The following is a 24,981-nucleotide window of genomic DNA, read 5'->3' on the forward strand; positions in this document are numbered from 1 at the left end:
TTGTTGATGGTGATGGGTTCCTGGGGATACAGATGATTTCTGAGAAACCCAGAGTCAGAGCTAGATCTCTAAATTAGAAATTGAAAGATGACAAAGAACTAAAATGTCTCTTTAACCCAGAGTGGAAATAATCTAGTTCTCTCTAGCACATTCCACTATCTAGCTGTCATGCATGTGATTCAACGTGGCCACAACCTCTAGTTATAACCTACCGGCATTGAGCCTCTGGGTTGAATTTTCTAAGCAAGAATCTGGTTGGTGTTGATCAGCTAATTGTTAGCTGGGCAGTCTAGTGTCTGGCCCAACTCTTCACCATCAGTTATGAGGAATATCACATGACGCACATGAGCTGTATCATTCTAGAACAGGCAATGAGATCTTTAGTGTATCCCAAGCCCATGAGTTTCTGATTTAACTGCATTTAAATGATAGCATGCGCCATGAATGCCTATGTTATTTGTACTGATTTGGGACTTGTTCTGAAATATGCCTAGTTATTGTTATCAAAACATGAGGAAACTTACCTTCAAATATTTATTTTCTTTTGATTTTAGTAATTGTCTGAATGACAAAATATGCCCATTGTGAAAACAATTTTGATTTTTAAAGTTTTATTTCCCCAAAGCAATATCACATACCTGGCTCGTAAATATTTTATAGGTGAAAACATTTAAATGCAAATGTCTGTTGGTGGAGATGCTGAGCTCAGTCTTTGTATTTCCTTCCAGATTTATCAACGATGCTGGTTAGTATTCAAGAAAGCTTCAAGCAAAGGTCCAAAAAGACTGGAGAAATTTTCTGATGAACGTGCTGCATATTTTAGGTGTTATCATAAGGTAAGATTCAATTGTTGTAGCGTTCCGGAAATCTATTTACAAGAAGGTAACTTGAAGTCATTGAGTCTGAAAACTTGTCTAGATTTTGTCACAAAGGTACAAGTAGAACCTTTTCAAAGGTCAAAACATCCCTAAAATAACATCTGCTTGCTCATTGTGTAAAGTAATTGACTAATGCACAGTGACTCTTCTGGTTTCCTGCTATTGGTGGTGGTGGTGCTTGTTTTCCAGTCTCTACTATAGAACCTACCATGTTGTTGTATGCCCAACACTGAAGCCCCTTGAGGGTGAGGACTGGATCTCACTGTGTCTAGCACAGTGCCTGATGCAGAGTAGACTCTCATTCAGCATTTGGGGGTGTGGGAAGAGGAGGGAGAGGAAGGAGCAGAAAATAGGTGATTGGTGGGAGAAGATGAAGTTCACCCATTAGTTGATTCCTTTAAGTTTTATGCCTAAATTTAATTTAGACTTGCAGTTTCTTAGTACTAGTGAGAGAGACTACCTCACTAAAACTAGTAATTAGGTGTTGAAATACATGAAGGTAAATACAAGATTTACTTATCACTTGGATTCGCAAATTTGCTAAATCTTTTCCTCTACATGGCAATATATTTTTCCATAGTCCTCGTCAATGTGCAGCCTATGTAGTTTTTCTTTTCATATTGAGAAAATACTACTCTTTTGTCTGTGAAGGAACCATGCTTATTTTTATGATAGAATATTTTAATTTTGGTTTTCCATCTTGAAGATTCTTTAATCCTTATTTGGTGAGAATTCAGTGGGGATGGGCTTCTTGGCCATTTAAAATTTTATATGAAGCCAGTGGATCCATTAGCACAAAAACTCAGCCAGGTGGGGCAGTGAACAGTATTCCCTTTTGTGCAAATCCTCCAAAAGTGGTGGCTTCACAACATCTTATAAAGGGCCTATGTTGACACCTTGGCTTACGTAGTGATGAAAACAGTAGGGGAAACTGTATTCCTTCTCAAATTAGAGACATAAAGAGGATGCTACACTTTAGAGGCACATCTATGCATACATACGGGAAGAAAGAGTGCGAGACAAGCCTTTGAGACAAGCAGAGAAGGTAGTCGTCGAGGGTGGCGTTTTCCCTGCCACCCCATGAGTCAGTTTCACCTTCCGAGGACTCCCCCATTCCCATCCTTCCTTCTTTCCAAAGGAGAACCCAGGTATACCTCTTTATGAGTCCAGATTTCCTCCACCATTTATATTCCAGATGCCAGAGATTTCTGCTATTCAAATAAGGTTTCTTTTTTTGTCCTCAGGAAAAAGTTGTTGAATTGCAAATCTATTATAATACTTAGGAGCCATGATCCATGAAGCCAGTGATAGCGTAACTTGGAACCCTGCCGATAATCTTGAGCCACGCTCTCCATTTGTATGATACTCTAAACTACCAGTTATTTGGACCAGATGTGTTATGTCCTGGTTATCTCATGTGTACCCAGCCAGTATCTTACCCAATAGCAAGATGGTGAACAATGCTACAGGAATGAATCTCCATTGCTTTGTTTTTGCTTGCGAGGCCTTATCTTAAAAGGGGGCTCAAGATGTGCAAGAGGGTGTTTGGCTTATCTCCTGGATGAAGACAGAGCTTAGGTGGCCAGAGATTGAGGTTATGTATTTGAGACCCTTCTTTTGAGAGCCTCAGCCGTCCTGTGACTATACAGCTCACCATCAGCCTGTTGTGTTCCATGGTCATTGTGTGTGGCCGCTGATGCTCTTGAGGTCTTCCTTGTTTGGGTCAAGTTCCAAATATATCTGGAAATATCCAACTCTTCACAATTTCCTATACCTGTTATGGAACCCACAAGGGGGTTTCAGCCTAAGTCCAGTTGCTCATCACACAAAGATTCAATTATTGAGACAACTAGTATTGCTACAGAGGAAAGGAATTTTTAATATGAAAGATGTCTTATTGGGAGAAATCTGCCCCAAATCTGTCTCTCTGACTAGTGGACTAAGGGCTTTTAAAGGAGGGGCCACGTGGCTTGGGCAGGTCATGGTGTAACTAACAAGGGGCCACCATGCATTGGGGGCAGGTTGTGGCAGATGGTGGCAGGTTATAGGGGATGGAGGCTGGTTGTGGGGGATGGGGGAAGATTATGGGGGCAGGTTGTGGGGGATGGGGGCAGGTTATGGGGGATGGTGAATGTTGGAGTCAGGAAGTCTACTGGGGACTTCAGAATCTCAGCTCCTTTGTCTTGCAGAAAATCCACCATTTCTGGGAAACAACTCAAAAGGTCAAGTAGTTAGTTAAGGGAGAGGATTATTTAAAAAAAAAAACATTTACACAATGAATGTTCATTGAACAGTTAAACGATCATTGAAATTGGTTCATAGAGCTGGTTACATACTTAGCTTTCTGAATGTGGAAAAATAAAGAAATGGGCTGTTTTGCTGACAGACCGATACATACCTATGAGAAGAAGGGGGACAAGTGAGGAATGTGTTATTGGAGCTCCTCAAATCCAGTCCATCAGCAAATGAAGTTGACTCTGTTCAAGATGTATGGAGACTCTGAACACTGCTCCAACCTCTGCGGCTGTCACTGGGGTCTGAGTCCTGGGCTGCTTACTTCTTGGCCGTCCAGAATCTATTCAAAACACTTACATCACATCTTGATAATTTTCACCTCAAAGCCCTCGGCCAAGGCATTGGTCACATGATCACATGACTGGACTCTCCCTGGCCTGTTTCACCTCATCTCTCAGTTTCCTCAGTCCCACTTTGCTCTGCTCCAGGTGTGCTGGGCTCTTCACCTTCTTTAGAACATGCCAAACACATTCCTACCTCTGTACTCGCCCTTCCCTTTTCATGGAATGCTCTCCCCCGAACACCCGCACAGCTCGCTCCCTTACTATGTTCAGGGCATTACTCAAATCCCTCCTCTAAGTGGGGCCATTTCTAGACTCCCTTATTTAACACATTGACTGCCACACTAGAAAAAGAAATTTTTTTCCTGGGGGCCATCGTGTTTTATTGTGAAAACAGAATAAAAACTTCAAAAACAAAACGATCCTTTCTAATTTAATGAAAAATTTGTTTTTTTTTTTGTTTTCTGTGTGTGAGTAATAAGCAGTTAAATTGTCAATACTAATTGTAACAATAAGAACATCAACAAATAAGATTTTCGTGAACCAACTGCAGAGTTTTGCCCGGGGGGCCACCCATCACGTAGCATGTGTGCTATGGCAAGGCAGTGTGAGTTGCCTGCGCACCACGTGGCTACCAAGGTAAAGAGACATGTGAGTTACATATGCTTCATGAGGCCCCAGACTCAAAACCAGTGTGAGTTAAATACAACTCACATGACAGTTAATGTGTTAAAACAGTTAAAATACCTACTCACCCCTCCCCATCCCCCTTAGCTGTTCTGCTTAGCACTTACCATTACACACCACACTCACTGATTGTTTCCTATTGTCTTCCCCTCCCCCACCATAAAATACGGTCCACAAGGATGGGATTGTTTTTTAGGGGAGAGGGATCAGTGCATGTTCCACTGTTAACTAATACCAGTACCTAACCTGTAGAGGACACTTTTTAAAATATCGACTGACAAGCAATAGATGTTATCAATAGAGGAAGGGGAGTACATGTAGATGTGTGTGTGTGTGTCATGCTTTTATTTAGCTTATGGGAACAGATCTGTACTTGAGGCATCTGAAACCAGGAAAAAGTATTTTGATTTGGAGGAAATAGGGTGGGTGATGATGGGGGTGGGGTGGGTAAGAAAAAGCCAGGGTTTGGAAGTTTTAGACAGACTCAAATATAAAACCAAAACGGATTGAAAAGTTCTCCCTTGGCTATGAAATGAAGAAGGGGAAGTTGAGGACAAATTTGCCCTGTTTCAGACTTCTACCTGCTGGCTTTGGGATTTAATATGTAAATCTTTGGGGAACGTGGTAAGCCACATTCTCTTTCATCTGTAATAATCATTAACCAAAGTTCAAAGCATCAGAATGGAAGAATTATCTACATTAAGCCTCCAAGCCCTTGATGAGTTCCTGTAGCTGATTCATCCTCCTTACTCTTTTAGATCTTATACATTTAGTATTAATCTCTTGGGGGCATACAAAAAGCTGGAGTGATTCTGAGATATGCGTTTTTCGTCTAAATACTGTGTAATTTATGAATCTTGATAATAAATTACTGGGGTTACAAGTAGCATACCATGACCAAATTTCAGAGTTTATGCTAATATAAACAAAGCAATTTCCAAAAGAAACGAGGGAATGTATATTACACTATTTGATCAATACAGAGATGGTGTGGCGTTTGTAGACATTCCCCTCCCATAGGAAATCTGTTGCATTTATAAGAGCACAGTACTTCTTCCATTTCATTTTTAAAGAGATTATTAAGAAAAAAACACGCGAATTTTGCATATCTGATCCTTTTCAGAAGTTTAAATGCAAGAAAAAGACTGTAGAATTTTAAAACTTGGTATCTCCTCACTGAAAATGTAACTATAGTTGCTCTCATGCAAAAATTGGAAAATAAACATATGAATAATGCACATATAGAACAAATCATTTTTCGTTTCTTTATCTCTTCCATGAAGTGCCCCCGAAGACCCATAGCTGTCAGAGAATGCTGTGAATTTGATTCATTGTAATTGCGACAATATTTAAGACTCTAGTGACTTTAAATATAGTTCTTGACCTTCTGGTTAAACATGAGTTCCCTGTTTTCATTCAGGAAATAGAGTTGCTCACACTAACCAGAAGGGGTTGAGAGTTTCCTTGCATAGTTTTACTTTTTCGAGATGAATAACAATTGAGAGGAAAGCTAGGGGAAGGAAAACCATCTACAGTTTTCGAGACCAAGGCAAATGGCGTGACGGGAATTATGCCAGACCCGAGTCTGGGAAACCCGGGTTCTAACCCTGGCTTTGCCGCTATGTGTCTGTGCCGTGTTGCCTACCTCCTGTGTGAAGGTGACCTCCAAGGACAGTCACACAGTGGCTTCCTCATCATCACCCATTTCTGGATCTGCAGCATTAACTTCACCTTGCACCAGAAGGACAATTCCAACAAATCCTGTAATACGGCATTTCCCCAAATGTGTACTAGGAAGTGTAGCAAAAGAGATTTTTGTGATGAATGGGGTTGTGTGGTCAAAGAATTTGGAAACAGCAACATTTGCCTCCCCAGAGTCTTTGAGGTTCGTAATCCACTGTAGCTCATCACAGGCTCTGAGAGGTCCTGCAGCCAGGAAATCTGCGTAACTCTGAGTCAGCGTTTCCAAAACTGATTGGGCCATGGGATTATTTTTTTTTAAATCACCTGTTCCATGGAACAAATAACTTTAATTCTAAGACGCACGCTCTGGATACACTGCTTTTGTGTGCTACCTTATTTCTCAAGTGTCCACTTGGCCCATTGTTGTTTCAACAGTGAACAACAAGGGATGATCACTCCTACTCCATCAAAATCATGGGACTGAGCTGTGTGTCAAATGAATAAATGTTTGTGAATGTATTTGAGAAATGAACGACCCTATAATTGCAGAGAATAGTTGCTGTTATTTCTTTCGTCCTTCTGCCACACCCCTTTAGTCTTATTTGTACTGTCATTCTGTCCTTTTTTAGAGACTGGGTCACTCTTGGGTCTCCCAAGCTCAATGCCAGACCTTGTTCTTGGTTTCTCCAAAAATAAGATTCTAGATTTCACACAGCAAGCTAAAATCCTAAGGCATTTCTGCCGGTGTATCTCGTGTGTAAGCGTGCGTGTGAGATAACCCTGCCTGTACCAATGACTCGTTCTATTTTACACGGTTTCTCCCTCCCTCTTTCCTCTTCTGATATGACCATCTGCAATATGGCTTTTCAAAATCTTAAAATAGGACATAGCCCCTTCTTTCAATACTCAAACATCCACTTTGGAGTCATCCCCTCCTCGTGCAAGAAACTATCCACCAGGCTATGTTCTGGAAGTTTCCTTCCAGAGAAAGGAAGTGCCAAAGAGGACGTGACTCTGCTCATCTCCGTAAATTAAATGGCAGCTAATTACTGTGATACTTTCCCAAGTGGTAAACGCTCCCATACTCATGTTTCTAGGGCTCTGGTAAAGGAGATACAAGAGGTTAACTGTGGTATAAAAAAATATATATATTTTTTCTGATTTGAGTGCTTTTACTAGTCAAGGAGTTACACGTCTGCACCAGAGTGCCAAAGGCTCCTGAAACATGTTCAAAACTGAATTAACCGTATTTCCTACCCAAGCCTGGTTCCTTTCTGGGGTTCCCTGACTCATGGCATGGCACCAAGAGCCACTCTGTTATTCAAGACGGAAGCCAGGGAGTCGTCCTTCACCCACTCTCTTCCATATCCTTCCCATACCCAATCCAGATTTGCGTCACTCCTCCCCTGCATGAACACCCTTCCCTTCTTGGTCCACGTGGCAAACATTTACCAACCCTGCTACATGTCTGCTTTGTTTTCACCTCCCTGTCACTCTTCTTGACCCACCGGGCATCAGCCTGTGTGCTGGGCCCCTTCCTGTGGATACTCTGGTCACACTGAATGCAATGCTGTGCCTTCATGGTGGTTGTAGATTTGGTCTAGTTGGGGCTGATCCGTTACTCAGACCCTTCTTCCTTGGTAATGGAGGTCTGCTTTTTAGTTGGACACAAGGCTACCAAAGTAAAGACCCCTATGCAGCAAAGTGTGGTCATGCGACTAAATTCTGGTCTAAGGGGGAAAAGCAGGGAAGATGCCGTGTCCTTCTGCATCTCTTTCTCTTTCCTGCTGGCTAGAAAATGGGTGTCAGCCATCCTGGCCCTCCATGCTGGGAGGACCACACATGGAGGATAGTGCAGCAACAGGTCAGGCCTAGAGTTGGACATCCGGAGCTAACACCCAAGAACACGAGGGCAGCCTGAGGCTGTCCATCTCTGGGTTTCTTTCATGTGAGAGGAATGAGTTTCTATCTTATTTAAGCCTCCATCATTTTGGATTTTCTGTCATGCGCAGCAGAGTCAAATCCTGATTATTAGAGACACAGTGAAATTTCCTGGGTAGGGGATTCTGTTACTCACAACCAGGAGCATCCTGACACAGTCACACTCTGTTGGATTTGAATTCCTTAAAGACAGGAACTGTGCTTTGTTCATCTTTGGATCTATCCTCGGGGCTCAGCATAGTGGGTGGCACACAGTAGGGGCTTTGGATTCCAAGGACAAATGGGGTTCCCAGGACGTGATTTGTGGCCTACTTAGAGTAGTATCACATGATAGAAATGTTAGCAGAACCTCAGTATGTTGGGAATAAAAAGGGCCATGCAAATCACATGCCAAATTCTCAGTCATGCAAGCCTAAGCATGGTCTTGCCTTTTGGAGAAGACTCTCTAATAACGAAGACGACCCCATCACATTTGTACAGATATTTATGTGTTAAAAATTGATATGAAACATGCATGAGGTTAAACAAATCAAATGGTATTAAAAACCTTGCCATGAAAAGCAATTGTGCTAACTCCAGTCCTATTCTTTTGTTGTGGGTTGAATTGTGACCTGCAAAAAAGGATATGCTCAAGTCCTAAGCTCTGGTACCTGTGAATGTGACTTTATTTGGAAAGAGGATCTTTGAAGATGTTTTCAGGTTACAGTGAGGTTCCTGGAGGAGAGTGGATGGACCCTCATCCAATGGCTGGCGTCCTTATTAGAAGAGACACGGACATGGGGAGAAAGCCAGGCGAAGACAGGCAGAGACGGGAGTGACGCGTCTACAAGCTAAGGGTGGCATGCATTGCCAGCAGCCGCCAGTTGCAGGACAGAAGCATGGAGCAGATTCCCTCTCAGAGCCGCCCGTAGCAACCAACTTTGCCAACACTTTGATTTTGGACTCACCTCCAGAATAGTGAGAGATTAAACTTCTGCTGGTCAGGACACTCAGTTTGTGGTACTTTGTTACGGCAGCCCTGGGAAATGCACCTTTCTTGGCTCAATCACCATCTTCATTCTTTGTGTTCATTTTCCTAGTAGTCGCTTCTGAAACTCTAAATGATATGTGCGTACCTCTCTTTTATGTCTTATTAACTTCCAACATTGTCAACAGATTTCTCTCCTTTAGAAAATTAATGATTCAGGTCATTGATACAGTCTCTTACCAACTCTTCTTCCTTAAGAATTTTGATGATTATATTATTTTCAAGAAATATTCTATGGATTATATGTGTAACATTCAATAACATACTTAACTCTGCACCTTTCCCCATAAATGTTAGAAAATGTTTCTTACATCAACCTTGTATGTTGAAGGTGTTTCCTCCACTCTTCTCTTTTTTTCCCTTTACTTCTCGATTCTTTTTACTTTCACGTTATCCAACACCTGGTTGTTGTTGTCTCACAGAAATGTGGGCTCACAGTTGTCACATGTTGCATAGGAAGAGAAACTATAAATAAAGATTTTTCAGTTGAAAACTGTTAATATTTAAAGCGTAATTTTTTAATACAATGTGGGCCAAATTGACTATTTCTCTGGTTGTGTTGGGCTGCAAGCTTCCCTTTTTTTAAAAAAAAAAATCTCTGATTTACCTCTTGAACTAATAATAGAAAAAGAAAGCAATCGTCTTCCCAGGAGTCAACACTATATTTAGTAAGTCTACTATTTTAAGATGTGTAAATTATAAACAAAACTGCCATCATGCTTTGTTTGTGTCCTAGCCTTTTATTTTCTTTCAGTTATAGTTTACTTATGTACATTGATAGAAAACATTACAAATACTTTAGCTACAGTAAGATTTTCATCAGAGATACACATATTCTTCATGAAATATTATTTTAGTCAAAAACACCATTAAAACTGTCAAAGGTAAATGTGTTCTCTATGCCTCCTCTGTAGGAGTACCCTACTTGTGATTGGAAAGCTGAGTGTTTTGTATGACAGGTTTCAGAGAAGACACAAAAAGCAAAATCAGAGAGAAAGAATAAATATACCATGTTATATGGCCATGGTTGAAACAAGATTAAAGGTGGTGTCAATCCCATGTTGTGACATCTACCAAGGCATGAGTCACAAACATTGGATCTCATATTACCTGTGAGTTGCAAGGACAAAATGGTTTCAAAGCTACGCTGCTTAAGGATTTTTTTGAGGCTTCCCATCATGCTTAGAATTATATCCAAATTCATTGCCAATATCATGGACTCCAAGGTCTTGCATAATTTTGTTCCAGCACATTTCTGAGACCATCCTATGCCACTTGCTACCTTGCTAAACTGGCCTTCCTTCCTTTGTCCTACCTCAGGGCCTTTGCACTTGCTGTTCCTTTGGTCTGCAAAGCTTTTCCTCATGGTTTCTTCTTTTCGTTCAGATATTAGTACTCCATGTGACTCATAATCCCATTTCTTTAGTACAGTAGTCCTGCTTTATCTGCAGAAGATATGTTCCAAGACCCCCAGTGGATGCCTGGAACCATGGTTAGTACTGAATCCTATATATTGTATGTTTTTTCCTCTACACACGTATCTATGATAAAGTTTAATTTATAAATTAGGCACTGTAAGTGATTAACAACAATAATAAAATAGAACAGTTGTGACAATATACTGTAATCAAAGTTATTTGGATGTGCACTCTCTCTCTCTCAAAATCCTATTGTACTGTTCTCAACTATTTTCAGACTGCAATTGAACGTGATTAACTGAAACCATGGAAGGTGAAACTGCAGATGTGGGGGGAATACTAACTCTTAAATGCATAGCATTTATCACTATTGAAATTATGCCATTCGTTTATTTGTTTATTTGTTTATTGCTAATAGACAGTAAGTTCCAAGAAGCCAGAAATCCTGCATTGTGTGTTCAGCCCTGTGACCTTGGCATCTTTATCGGTAGATGGAATGTAATGTGTGCATTAAATATTGGTTAAATTTGTGGTGAAGGGGAAAATAGGACACTGTTGGTTCTGGGTCATAAAGACAATTCATCACCTCAGTGGGCTTATGTTGGACGTTTAAACTTTGCCTTGAGTCCCTAATTTATAAAATGGGGATAATGACAGTAGGACCTTCCTCACAAGGTTAATGTGAAGATTTTTTAAAATAATGTAAAATAAGCACTTTATGCTGTGTTTCATTCATTAAGCCCTTAGTAATAAGTTAGTAATACAATTCCTTTTAAAATACATCGTACCTTTGAACAATACCATTAAGCTAGGGGCTTTACTTTGGTCATCATAATAGTTGGTATTTATTGAGGACTCATTATGTCCAAACAGTCATTGAACAAAGTGCTTATATATGTTAATTCAATACCACAACAGCCCTATGAGACAGGCACTATTGTTACACCCATTTTACAGATGAGGAAGCTGAAAATGAACGAGGTTGATTAACAAACCCACGATTATATTGTGAAGTCACAGAGTGACAGCCCAGGCATCCTCGTTCCATAACCCACGTTCCTAACCACTGTGGCTCACTGTCTCCCTGGAGTAGAATCTTTACTTCATGTGATACCTTTACGGATGGCCCTGTAGTCAAACAGATAATAGGGGAGCTGTTTGCATTGACATAGGCATGGAGGATGGTGAAGAAGCATGATCCAGAATGTTCACTTTCACCCTACTCTTCCCTACTTTCCCAGAGGCACATGGAGATACGTGTTCCAAGGAATACATCGTAAATGTGTATCAGTTGGTAAGAAATAACACAGAGATAATGGGTGTCATTTTCTCAGTTTCCCCCAATGGTGTCATCTTGCAAATCTATAGCACAGTATCACAACTAGGATATTGACATTAATGTAATCCACTGTTCTTATCCAAATATCCCCAATTTTACTTGTATTCACTGCTTTGTATGTATTTAGTTCTATGCATTTTATCAACTGTGGATAGCTGTACACACCGCCACAGTTAAGACACAGAACAGGTCCATCAACTGAAGGATTCTTTGTGCTGCCCCTTTAGAGCCACATCCCCAACCCTCTCACTTCAGCCAGCACTAATCTGTTTTTTATGTCCACAATTCTTTTCTGTTGTTTTCAAGCATATTATATAAATGGAATAGTATAGTATATAATAGTAGTTTGGGATTGGCTTTCTTCACTCGACATAATTCCCTTGAGCCTTATCCAATTTGTCATGTGTATCAGTAGTCCATTCCTTGTTATTGCTAAGGAGTAATCCACACTGTGCATTACCACAGTTAGCCTACGCACATCCATTGAAGAACAGCTGGGTTATTTCTAGTTTTTGGTTGTTACAAATAAAGCTTCCATGAACATTCACGCACATGTTGTTGAATGAACATAAGTTGTCACTCAGCCCCTGCTGGCACCCTCATCTCTGCAATCAATTTCCAAGAATGTATTTGCCGGGTCATGTGATAGTTGCATGTTTAGTTTTATAAGAAACTGCCCAACTGTCTTCCAGAGAGCTATACTATTTTACATTCCCGCAAACAATTTTTCTGCATTCTCACCAGCTTTTGGTGTTGTCAGAATTTCTATTTTAGTCATTTTAATAGTGATATCTCACTGTGGTTTTAATTTGCATTCCTAATGGCTTGATGTTGAACATCCTTCTGTGTATATTCTTCTATGAAATGTCTCCTCATATATTTTACCCATTTTCTAATTTTTTTTTTACTATTGCATTTGGGGTGTGTGTGTGTGTATGCATCTATTCTAGATACTAGTCCTTTGCCAGATATGTGGTAGCAAATATGTTCTCCCGGAGCATAACTTGTCTTTTCATCCTCTTAACAGGATCTTTTGCAGAACAAAAGTTTTAATTTTGACAAGATCTCGTTTATGAGCTTTTACTTTTATAGGTCATGCATTTGGTGTCAAGTCTAAGAACTCTTTGCCTAACCTGAGATCCTGAGAATTTTCTCATTTTTTGAATGTGTAGTTTTAAGTTGTGCATTTAAGTCCATGATTCATTTTGAATTTATAAGGTTGAGATATCGCTTGAGTTTAATTCTTTCTACTTGTATTTGTCCAATTATTCCACTACTGTTTATTGAAAAAATTTATTTTTGCCTGTTGAATTGCATTTTCACCTTTGTCAAAAAATTATTTGGGCCTATTTGTGTGAGTCTGTTCCTGGATTTTCTATGCTTTTCCATCAGTCTACGCATCTATCCCTATGCCTGTATCATGATCTCTTGATTACTGTAGCTTATGGTAATCCTTAATAATAGGTAGAGTGATTCATTCCACTTTATTCTCCCTTCCAAGGTTATTTTGTCTATTCTATAATGGTGCCTGTGTCTTCCCATAAAATTTTAAACTAAGCTTGTCTGTGCCTATAGAAAACCCTTGTTGGAATTTTAGAAGAATTATATTAGATCTATGGATCAAATTTTGGGAGAACTGATATCTTTCTATGTTGAGTCTATCTAATACAGTATGATTCTCCTGTTATTTGAGGATTCTTTGATTTATTTCATCAGCATCTTATAATGTTGCAGCCTCCATATCCTGCACGTTTTAATAATTTTTTACCTGATTCTTTTGTTTAAATATTATTCAATTCTAAACCCTTTTGAATTAAGTACCTAATTTGTATATGTGTATACAAAAATTTGTAATGTGTATAAATCAGTCATTTTTGGCCTATGATCTGATAAAGTAATCATCTAGTTTAAATGATTTTCTTTTCCACTCCATAATTGTTTGACTAATCATTAGTAATGATTAGTTGTCCTTGCATTTTGGAAAGAACCTCAGGTTTTTGAGGGGTTATGAAAATTTAAGCTGTTTAGTCTGTCACTGGACTATTAGTTTGTTCGACTTAGTTGTATTCTTCAGAAACACACATATACACATGGCAAAATAAGAAAAACAAGACAAAAATGAACTTTACTTACAACATTCATTGATCGTAGATGGTTTCCCCCCAATTCATATGTGTTTCCGCATGAATTTATCATTAGCATGTATCTCCAGCATTCAGTCTACCTGGTTTCACCTTCGTGTGCATGTGTGCATAAACACCTGAATAGAATCTAAGAACACATAGCAGCTCTTTGTAAATGATGCCAAAAGAAAAAGGGTGGCTTTTCTCAACTTGATGAAAAATTAATCAAATGATTTTTGGGTCTAGGAGAAATCACAGGCTGTTGTTAGTCAAGAGAGTCACAGCTCAACAAGTTGTGTTGACAAAAGATAGAAACTTGGCCAGGTGCAGTGGCTCATGCCTGCAATCCCAGTGCTTTGGGTGGCCAAGGTGAGAGGAACCCTTGAGGCCCGGAGTTTGAGACCAGCCTGTGCAACATAGCAAGACTCTCCCTCTACAAATAATTTACCAAAAAAAAAAATATGGATATCCACTTACCTCATTTTAAATTTTTTTTGGCAGTTTTCTTCCTCTCTTTTTCTCTTTACATTTCTTACTCTTTAAATTATGAAAATCACACACGTTCCTTTTAATGAATGTAAACAATTCTGAAATATATGAAGTTAAATGAAAAAAATCTGATGTTGGGCCCTAGTCTCTGGCCTCAGAAAAAAATACTAATAGGTTAATGTACATTTTTAAAACTTTCCTCTGTCTACACAAATACAAACATGTTCTCAGACATATATAGATTATAATTTAACTGCAAAAATTGAGTAATTTGTTACATATTATACTTATTATAGATTATATTTAAGTAGACCATAAATCTAGATTTCTTCAGGACGCACTCGGTGAGTCTGTGGTTCTTGCATAAATTTTAGTGGCAATTGCTTTCATATTCAAAATATTCTGGTTTATGAGATCAATTATATGGTCACACTAATTATACTAGTCTCCTTTCCCTCATGTTTTGACTATAATTTTTAGTCAGTAATTAATGGCTATACTTCATTAATTTAACAGCTCTGGAGTACTCTTCAATAGCAATACCCCATAATCTGTTTAAGCATACACAAATTGATGGACAAAAAGATTTGGAATTTTTTGTTAATACAGATTCTAATATAGTAAAGAATTCATTCATCTTTCTTTATGTGCTCATGCTAAGGTTTTTGGATGGAAGAGTCTTGGAAGTAAGATTATCAGGTTAATATCCTACACCTTTGAGTTTTTTGTGGCTACTGCCAGATTGTCTCTAGAAAGGTTACATAAAATCACACACCCACTGACAGCTTACGAAATTGTTACTCATGCCAGATTCTACTCTTTCTGTAAATTTCAGGTGTAAACTTTTCAGTTTAAGCACTTTATTTTTAAGGAAGACGCAATGAACAAATGGATTATTTCAGCTATTTCACATGTACCAAATAAAGATCTACTCTTCAGGGAGACAGTCCAAATTTGTAACTCAGACAGGCGCTAGGCCAATTTATTTTAAGTGACCAAGGACATGTAGATATTTTTGGAAAGAATGAAGCCATCTGTATGGGGGTTGGGATGTAACTGTCTACACTTGTTCTTTCTTAGGAAATCTTTTATAAAATGTTTGCTTAAACTGCTATGTTCAAAGGTCCTGAGTGGAGACTTGTGACAAAATGTCTTATGCTCACAACTTTTGATTAGAACTGGGCATGTTTCTCCTGTCTGTCCCTACTTACTGGCATTGTATCTTTAAGCCATTAGTGCTTTTTTAGGAAATATAGTACGAAAAAGTTCAAAGTTTTGGAATACATTATACAAAATCTTTTGGAAATTTTAATAGAAATATTTATTAGAGCATTATAAGTACTTTGAAATTTTTTTTATTTCAGCATTTTAAGGGAGTACAAATGTTTTTGTTACATGGATACCTTTTATAATGCTTAAGTCAGGGCTTTTAGTGTGCCCATCACCTGAATAGCGTTCATTGTACCCGATAGGTAGGTTTTTGTCCCTCCCCTTATCTCCCCTCCCCCCGCTTGGTTTCCAATGACCTTTACATCTCTCTGTGCCCATGTGTACCCATCAATTAGTTTCCAATTATTAGAGAGAACATGTATATGGTGTTTGTTTTTCCATTCCTGAGATATTTCACTTAGGATGGAATTTTAAACATAATTATGTAATAATAATAATAATTATTATTAGTTATTGTTTAATACTTCAGAAACATTGTGGACTCAGAAATGGATGGCTTTCATATTATTTTTATTTTCAGAGACAACCTACAAAAGTTAAAGGGGCTTGTGCCTTTTCATTTTCAGTAGGATAATGGCTTTTTTTTTTTTTTTAAGAATGAAGTAATTTGAAGCTTCTGCAGAGCTTTGCAATTTGCATATACAATATGAATTGCTCACTTAATTCATTCAGTCCCACAAGGGACAAAATAATTAGGATACAGCCTACAAAGGCAAGGCAGAAAATTGCCTTTTAGGTAGAAGCCTCATTTTCACTTGGTAAACATAAATAAATCATCATCTATAAATTACCATCAGTAAAAGAAGGGGAAAAATTGGAAATCAAATCCTTGTTTTCCTAAATGGCTTTTGACTTTGCACACACCAGAAACATACTTAGTATTCCCACACAATGCAAACTCTTTGCATAATTCTGACAGGAACATACCAGTTCCTTAAGGGAATATGCTTTTTAAAAATCTAATTGTATTAATCCTCCCTTGAAACTCCAAAAGAAATTTCAACAGTTTCCCTGTCTAGTTACAAAATAATTCATTTGGAAAATTGAATTGTGCAATTTGCAATTGTTTTCCAAGTTCTTAATAAAAAATTGTATCAATAGCAAATTAAACTTTTAAAGTATGACCACTTTGTTAATCGCCGGCTGTTAAACATGCATTTCAGTGAATACTATCATTTATGATGAATAAGACATCTGGAGTATGGCTTTAGACAGACAAATTAATTTGGCAGTTCATTTTGGGGAATTCCTAATTAGATTGCATACTTATAGATTTATCAGAAATTTAGGAGAGTGTTGAGTATTTCTTTTTCTTTTTCTTTTTTTTTTATGGAATCATAGTACTTGGTGTATTTGGTTCCCAAAAAACTAGAAACTAGGAACTGCGTAAGTAATTAGGTAGCTCTGAAATTGCTCCCTGCCTTTTTGTTCCTCCCCATTCTAACCTAAGCAAAACTCTTAATCACTTTTTGCCCTGTCGCCTGCTGGGCTCTCCAGACCTCATCTCCTCCCCTCAGATCCTGCTCCGGACCTCCCCGTGGCTGGGGTCAATGTGGATGGCCAAGCCTGCTCGACAGGGCTCACCTCCAGGAGGCACCATTCCCAGAGATTTCACTTGAACGGCACTTGTTGTAGTGTCATGATGCAACACCTTGTTCAGTGCCTACTTTTACTGTGTACGTCCTCAGCACTGTTGACAGTTTGGTTGTGGGGGCCGTCCTGTGCATTGTACGATGTTTGGCAGCAACCCTGGCCTCCACACACTAGACACCAGTAGCACCGTCTCGGTTTTGACAACCAAAAATATCTTCAGACATTGTCAAATGTCTCAGGAGGTGGAACGGAGCCAGGGTGGGGGATCTTCCCCAGATGGAGAACCACTGGTGGACAGAATAATCTTTCTGATGTGTAGATATGACTGTTCCATGTGCCTGCTTAGCCTTTTAATTTATGCTCTTCAGATCTTGTGACTCACACCATTAGGAATGATGGCCTCTCTGATCTTTTTCTCTATGTTCATTTGGTAGCATTTGGTTTAGTCAAGAGTAGTCCCATTTTGAGTTACTGTCTATTTTCCATCTGTATAAACAAGTTAACCTGTTCTTACATGTCCAGTGGGAACACAGTAGTGCCTGCTAGTTAGAAAGGTTGTAAAAAAATTGAATGACATGATTGATATGAAGTGTTTAGCACCCAGTGCCTGGCACATAATTGAGAACCAGATGAATGGTAGCCACTGCCGCTGTTGTTAGCATGATACATAATGTCTGTCGTGAAAGGTTCTACAGACGGCCCACAGGCAAGGCAGACAGCCCCTTTTGTAGGTCTGGGAGACTATGGGAACCTTGTAGATCAGATTATTGGATCTTTTCTTTTGCGTGGTCCTGCTGTACTTGGGTGGGCTTGATCTGAATAATCATTCTCTGGAATTTGCTTGTCTGGAGTCAAATCTAGTGCCTCTGCCACTGATTGGGAATGGTCCAACCCCGGGCATTTTAATGACATCACTGTGCCTCAGTCTCCTTGCTTTTACAATGGAAATTATGACTGTGTCCATTTCAGGAGGTAGAGCTTCAATTTAATTTAATATATTTTGTTTTTGAGACAGAGTCTTGCTCTGTCGCCTGGGCTAGAGTGCAGTAGTGTGATCATAGCTCACTGCAACCTCACACTCCTAGGCTCAAGCAATTCTCCTGCCTCGGCCTCCTGAGTAGCTGGGACTACAGGTGCCTGCCACCATACTCAGCTAATTTTTCTAGTTTTTGTAGAGACAGAGTCTTGTTCTTGCTCAGGCTGGTCTCAAATTACTGGCCTCAAGCGATCCTCCCGCTTCGGCCTTCTGAAGTGCTGGGATTACAGGTATGAAGCACTACCCCAGGCTGGAGCTTTAATGTAACAAGCACTATTGAGGGTCTACCCTGTGTGAGGCACAGCTGCTGGCACTGAAGATGTGGTTGGTAAACACAGCAAATGATGCCCTGACCCTCCTCTAGTCAGGAAGAGACAGACAAAAAGGAAATACGTAAGTAAATCATATAGCGTATTGGTGTGACTGATAAATGCCAAAGAGAAAATTAAAGCAGGAAAAGGGGATAGGAAATATGGAATGAGAGGGCTACAGTTTTAAATAGAGTAATGAGGATCGGTGTCGCTGGGAAGATAACGTGTGAGTAGATGAAGGCAGGGTGGGCGTGAGCCCGTGGCGTATCTGGAGGAAGAGTTTCCAGGCAAAAGAAGAGCAGGTGCAAAGCCCCTAAGCAGGGAGTGTGCTTGTTTGGTGGGACAGAAAAAGACCACATAAATGAAATGGAGTTCTGCTGGGCTTTAATGATAGGATGAAGTCGGGCCTTTAAGATCATCAAGCCATTTGTGCATTGACATTATTTCAGTAGAATGGTGTCTCTTCAATATAACGACCTATAGCATCACAATAGGGCCGTGTTTGCAGAGGGCTGCATGGGAGCATTCTGAAAGTTTCAAAGAACTGTCTGCGAGATAAACAGGACTTCAATTGTGCAACTTTATTTCTTCCAGCCATGAAAAAAAGAGCCATTTTTCTTAGTGGAACTCAGGGTATGTGGGAGGAAAGCACGCGGTTGGAATACATCTTGAGAAGAGAGGACCAAAGTTTGCTCAAACTGATTTTCAGGCAGTGCCGTCCAACGGAATCACATACTGGAGCCAAAAAGCACACCACCAACAAGGTAGCCTTCTGTCACCTCCCGCATTACTCCAGAAAAGGCGGGCTGCACTGCCTCCACCATCTGCCATGAGTCTCTGTTGAAGGAAGGATGCCGGGGGAGGATTTGAAGGCCCGGCTAATGATGGAATGCAAGGGCCACCACAAGGCTTGAGACCAAAGCATCACATATATCCCTTCTCAGTAGGTCTAGAAGTGTAACCTAAATGAACCTTCATATCCACCTGTGCTCAGTTTTCTCTGTGTTCTAAGCAAGTACAATTAGAACTTGAAATTGTGAGAGCAGCTAGCTGGAATCCCTGCTGAAATGCCCACAAAGAGACTGACGGTGGGTATGAGTGACAAAGGCATGACTGTCTTCCCGAGTGAGCTACCTGAGTGTGTACACGGCTCACCTATTGACAAATCCACGTTAAAACCAGGATGAAAATGGCCAAGTGTAAAGGACTATATGGTGGGCACTTATGTCAGCTAAATATATGGAGTAAATTCTGGAGGGTTGAACTTGCTCACCTGATTAGATGCAGTAATCACACATTTTTTGAAATTAAAAAAATGAGTAATAGTGATTCTAGTAATAATTGGGGTATGTGTTTCCAGAGTACTTTAATAAAAAGCAGTGTGGGGACAGGAAGAGCATCTTTTGTGAATGTTTACCTTGAACCTGGCAGTCATAGATATGCGGGCTTAAGTGGACAAACCTGGAGGATTCGAAAGAATAATATTTTCATGCAGAGGAGAGCCTGCAGTGGATACGAAGACTGTTTGCTGAAATGTGGTTGGGAGACAGGATAGTCATATGATGCCAAAACATCACCAGCTCTAACTACAAATAGGAAACTTGGTATTTTACCATATAGAGAAATGGCAGCTACCTCCAAGGGCTCAAACTGAGCCTTAGTCATAGAGGTTGTTCTGACCTTATCTGTCTTCTGATGTGATGCAGTGTGAAGTCCTCAACATCACGCACAGAGAATTCTTAACAAAAGTGTTTACCTGAATCTCATCAAACTTTTAAGTATAACTTCCCTGTTAGAAGAAGTATACAGGATAGAAAAATTAAGGGCATCATGGGAAAACAGACCTATCTAGAACATGGAACATTCTACAAGAAAACTAAGTGATCTTTTCCAAAGGCAAGTATCACTTAAAAATGTGGGGGATTCTTCTAAGTTAAAAGAGAGAGATACAAGGAGAAATGCAAAGCATGAATCCTCATTGGATCCGGGATTGGAGTGATGTTGGACAACAAAAAACATTTTGGGGGCTTTTAGGGAACTTTGGATATGGGATAGAAATTAGATGATACAAAGAATTCTTGCCTATTTTCTTAGTTGTAAAAATAGCGTAGAAATGATGTGAGAGAACCTGTTCTTTGTTAGAAATATTTGCTGAAGTTGTAGAGATGATATCTCTTAATGCCTGTAATTTACTTTCGAATTCTTTAACCAAAACTAAGCGTGTGTACATGTGTATGTATGCATGTACACACAAACACTGTTGCATTTATATGTAAAGAGAGAGATAAAGCAAATAAAATAAAGGTAGAAAATGTTAATGATTGTTTAGTGTTTATTAGTGTTTATTGTGTTATTCTTTCAGCTTTTCTGTGTTTGAAAATCTTCCAAATAAAATTTTGGAAAAGAAAATCGTGAACACAAAATTCCTAGAGAAAAGAGCAGAGCCCAGAAAACAAGAAAACTTTTTTTCTGAAATGAAGCGTTAAAGGGATTAGAAAGACTAAAAAAGTACTGAACTCATTCCCAAAATGTCAGTCATAGTAATTAATTTGAATTGATTTAACACCTATCAAAAGACAATGTCTTAGATTGGATAAAAATATAATAATCCAACTATATGTTTCTTAAAATCAGATCAGTTATATGTTTCTATAAGAGATAGACATAAAATGAAAGCAAACAAAATATAAAATTTTAAATAAAATAATCATTCACACAATGGACTACTATACAGAAACCCTAACTTCTTGTATTTTCAACAGCATGGATGAATCTCACAGACATGATATTGTATGAAAGAATCTAGACACAGAAAAATACATATGATATGACTCCATTTATATAGTTTTTTAAAAAAGAGCTAACCAGTGGAACTAGAAGTCTGAGTTGTGGTTTTATTGTGGGCGTTACTGACCAGGAAGAGGTGGAATTGACTGAAAGTGTTTTTCTGTGTCAATCTCGGTAGTGACTACACAGGTGTGTACACAAATGGAGACTCACTGGACTGCAGTCTTGAGATTTCTGTCCTTCACCTCATGTCCTGGGTCCACAGGACCTGACATTCAGATTCCTTTGCTGGGTGTCTCAAGCAGAATTTCACTCAAGTAGCAGCCTGGGCTTTAACCGGTGGTGCCAAGTATACCCACGTGAAAGCAAGTGTCTTTGGGAAGTGAATTTCTTCAACCTTTTGAAGTTCAAGCAGGAAAGATGAATTTAGTTCAGACTGCCTTCTTTTGAATTGACAAATACTTTATTTTTACTTAGAAATTAAGATTTGTGTTCCCATTTTTTCCACTTCCAAGTGATGCACTTTTAAACATGTTTACGATTTGCAGAAATCTCCTTTAACATATCTCCAAAACAATTTGCATCTTTAGTTTTATTCATTTATTTATTTGCTCAGCCAGTCATTCATTCATTTATTATTGTTTGCTTTTTAAGGAGCACATGGTATAGAGAGTAGTATTAGGGAAAAAATACCCATTTAGAAGCCAGAGGTCCCAGGTTTGAGTGTGGCCCCACACCTCCTTGCCATCTGTGAAAGCATAATTAATTTTCTTCTTCGATTTTCACTTTATTGATCCTTGTAATAAAGGCCTAATAATAGTACGAAGGACGTTATGTCACCCAGAGACTTTAGTATCACGTTGCAATCATTCACTGTTCTGTATGTGGTTGAAGTGTGTGGGCTTCCTTCTTGAGAAGTGGATTTATAGCTATTGGGAAGAGGATGAGGGTGGGATTCATTTCTTCATTTCATTAGACTAGTTCTGCTTCTATAGTATAGCACAGGACACTATGTTAGATTTCCTTTGAAAAATTTTTTAAAAAAGCCCAAATGATTCAACTGCTACAATAAAATCGATAACCCACATTCTAGTAGAGTTCCCTGATTATTGTGTATTTGGCTAGGAAATCTGGTTTTCTTCATACAGGAAACAATATTGTTACACAGTAGGATTTGAGAGAAAACTCTCTGAAAATGCTTGGCCAAAAGGAAATCAAACAGAGGGTGTGTTAGCCAACATCTGCCGTGGCAATAACTGCAAAATCCTAACAGTTTACAGCAACACATCTTTATCTTTTGCCCTTGTTACGTGAGGTCCGGATCGGCTGGGGGTCACTGAGTGCGGCTGGATTAGTTTGACTCAGCTGAGATTCACCTGTTGGTTCAGAGATTCAGGGAGAAGGAGAGGAGGGAATGCTGTTCTCATGGTGCAACTGAAGTTCAAGGAGGGAGAGACTGACTTAATTACACATGTATTTAAAGCACGTTCTTGAACATGGGGTATCAGCTTACACTCTGTTGGCCAAAGCAAGTTGCCAAGTCCAAAGTAATAGGAAAGAGTTGCAAGGGCTGGGAGAAAATGAATACTTGTGGATAAATAACTCAATCTTGACAGAAAATGAAGGTTGCTGTGAGCTGCAGCATTTGCCTTTGGTTTCATTTATATAACTGCAAATCTGAGAGAGAGAGAATCATTTCTGCCAAGCTCTATCTTTACTTAATCTTTTCCAACCTCCACAGTGAGACGTATACTCTGTGCATAAGAAAACTTCCTACTGAGAGTTCATTATCTTTTGCCAACTGAGTTTTCAAGGAGCCACTATCTTCTGTGAATTCTTAGTTACTCCATGATAATTTCTACAAGAAATGACCTCAGGATGTCCGGAATCAAATTAAATATGATGCTAACCTGGAATTTTGAAATTAAATACCCAATTTTGGAGAAAATCAAGTATTTCAAAGGTCCTAATATTGACATTTTCAGTAAGCCATATAGACATTTCTGGTCTTCTTTGCTAACTACAGATTTTGGCTCCATTTTAAGAGAAAGATCTCTGAAACCAGTAAGCTGAACTATATCCTGGAAAAAGAAAAGAAAGTTGAGAAACGGAAAGAACTGATTAAATTGAAAGAATAAACAGGTTTTGATTTTCTAACTTGGTCTGATGTTGTTTTGGCAGGGAGATCATGTAAGAGGGAAACTAAAAATATTTAAATTCTATTTACATACCAGTTTAATCACAAAATTTGACTTCTGTTTCTCTTCTACTATTAAAACTCTTTCTGTGAGTAATGAAAATTTATAACTGGCTTTCACTTTCGACTTTTCTTTGCAACAGTTATTTTTCCCTTTAAATCATAATTCTCAGACATATTTCAGGTTTTGGTCATGGGGCTTGAAATACTTTATTGTCTTTCTCACTTGGGAAATTCAATTGTGGAACAGGCAAGGAAGCACTTAAGTGCATATATAGTAATAACATTCATCTGGTATTGGGCAAATGTGGGGGAGGAGGGGATGGGTATATTCACACCTAATGAGTGCGGTGCCCACTGTCTGGGGGATGGACACGCTTGAAGCTCTGACTCAGATGGGGCAAGGGCAATATACGTAACCTAAACATTTGTACCCCAGTAATATGCCGAAATAAAAAAAATTTAAAAAACAAACAAACAAATGGCCCTATTCAGCTGGGTGGCCTTTGAGATATCATGTGGGAACCAAATCTTAATGAAGTTTCAGTTGAAATCTATTGTCATGCCTCCGCCAAGCAAATGAGACTTGTTCTGGGTGATTATATGACTTTATTGGTAATCCCCTGGACTGTTGATTTAGTAGGAAATTAAATGAAAAGAAAGTCAATTCCATAAACAATAGTATTAGATTAATGGTGTTTTTCTAACTTTTACTCGTTTATCATTTGTTCATTATTTTTGTCATAATCAGGATCACATTGACTTTTATTTACTTAATATTTTGCTTTAAATCAGTTTGGTTTTTTTGTTTAAATAAATTCACTTCACTATAAGAGAAAATTTTATTATTATCATTAATAGAAAACCAGTATCACTAGCCATGAACAGAACTTAACTTAAAAAAGACATACAATGGAAAGAAAATAATGTTTTTATATTCTGGGTACTTTTTAGTGCCTGCTCGTAGGCTTTGTGTGTGTGTGTGTGGTGTTGTAGGTGTGTGTGGTGTGTTTGTGTGTGTGTAGTAAAAAAGACACATGAAATCTAATCTCTTAATAAACTTTTAAGTGTACAGTCCAGTATTGTTAATTATATGTACATTGTTGTACAGCAGATCTCTAGAACTTTTCACCTTATAGGACTGGAATTATATATCCATTGAACAACAACTCCTCATTTCCCCCTTCTGCCAACCCCTAGAACCCACTATTCTACTTTCTCCTTCTGTGAGTTTGGCTACCTTGGAAACCTCACGTAAGTGAAATCACACAGGATTTGTCCTTCTGTGACTAGCTTATTTCACTTAGCATAATATCTTCAAGGTTCATCTTTGTTGTAGCTTATGACAGGATTTCCTTCTTTTTTAGGGCGGAATAATATTCCATTGTATATATATCCCACATTTTCTTTATTCATTTATCTATTGATGGATAGTTATGTTGTTTCTCCCTTTTTGGCTATTGTGAATAATGTTGCAACGAACATGGAAGTGCAAATATCTCTTCAAGACCCTATTTTCAATTGTTTTGATAAAGACCTAGAAGTGGGATAAATGAATCACATGGTAGTTCTATTTTCAATTGAGGAACCGCCATATTGTTTTCCATAGTGGCTGCACCTTTTTACATTCCCACCAAGGTGCATAAAGGTTCCAACTTCTCCACAT

General features: G+C 38.8%; 1 protein-coding gene across 2 annotated transcripts in view; it reads left to right on the forward strand.

Annotated features, from left to right (window-relative positions):
• Window positions 1–24,981, forward strand: part of DOK5 (docking protein 5) — a 176,841-nt gene that overhangs the window by 88,019 nt on the left and 63,841 nt on the right. For both annotated transcript variants that reach the window (XM_012645841.1, XM_012645842.1), the window contains exon 2: window positions 729–836. In XM_012645841.1, the coding sequence (XP_012501295.1) occupies window positions 729–836 (108 nt within the window). The remainder of the gene's footprint in view (window positions 1–728; window positions 837–24,981) is intronic.

Source organism: Propithecus coquereli, unplaced genomic scaffold, assembly GCF_000956105.1.
Source record: "Propithecus coquereli isolate 6110/MARCELLA unplaced genomic scaffold, Pcoq_1.0 Scaffold237, whole genome shotgun sequence".
Lineage (NCBI taxonomy): Eukaryota > Metazoa > Chordata > Mammalia > Primates > Indriidae > Propithecus > Propithecus coquereli.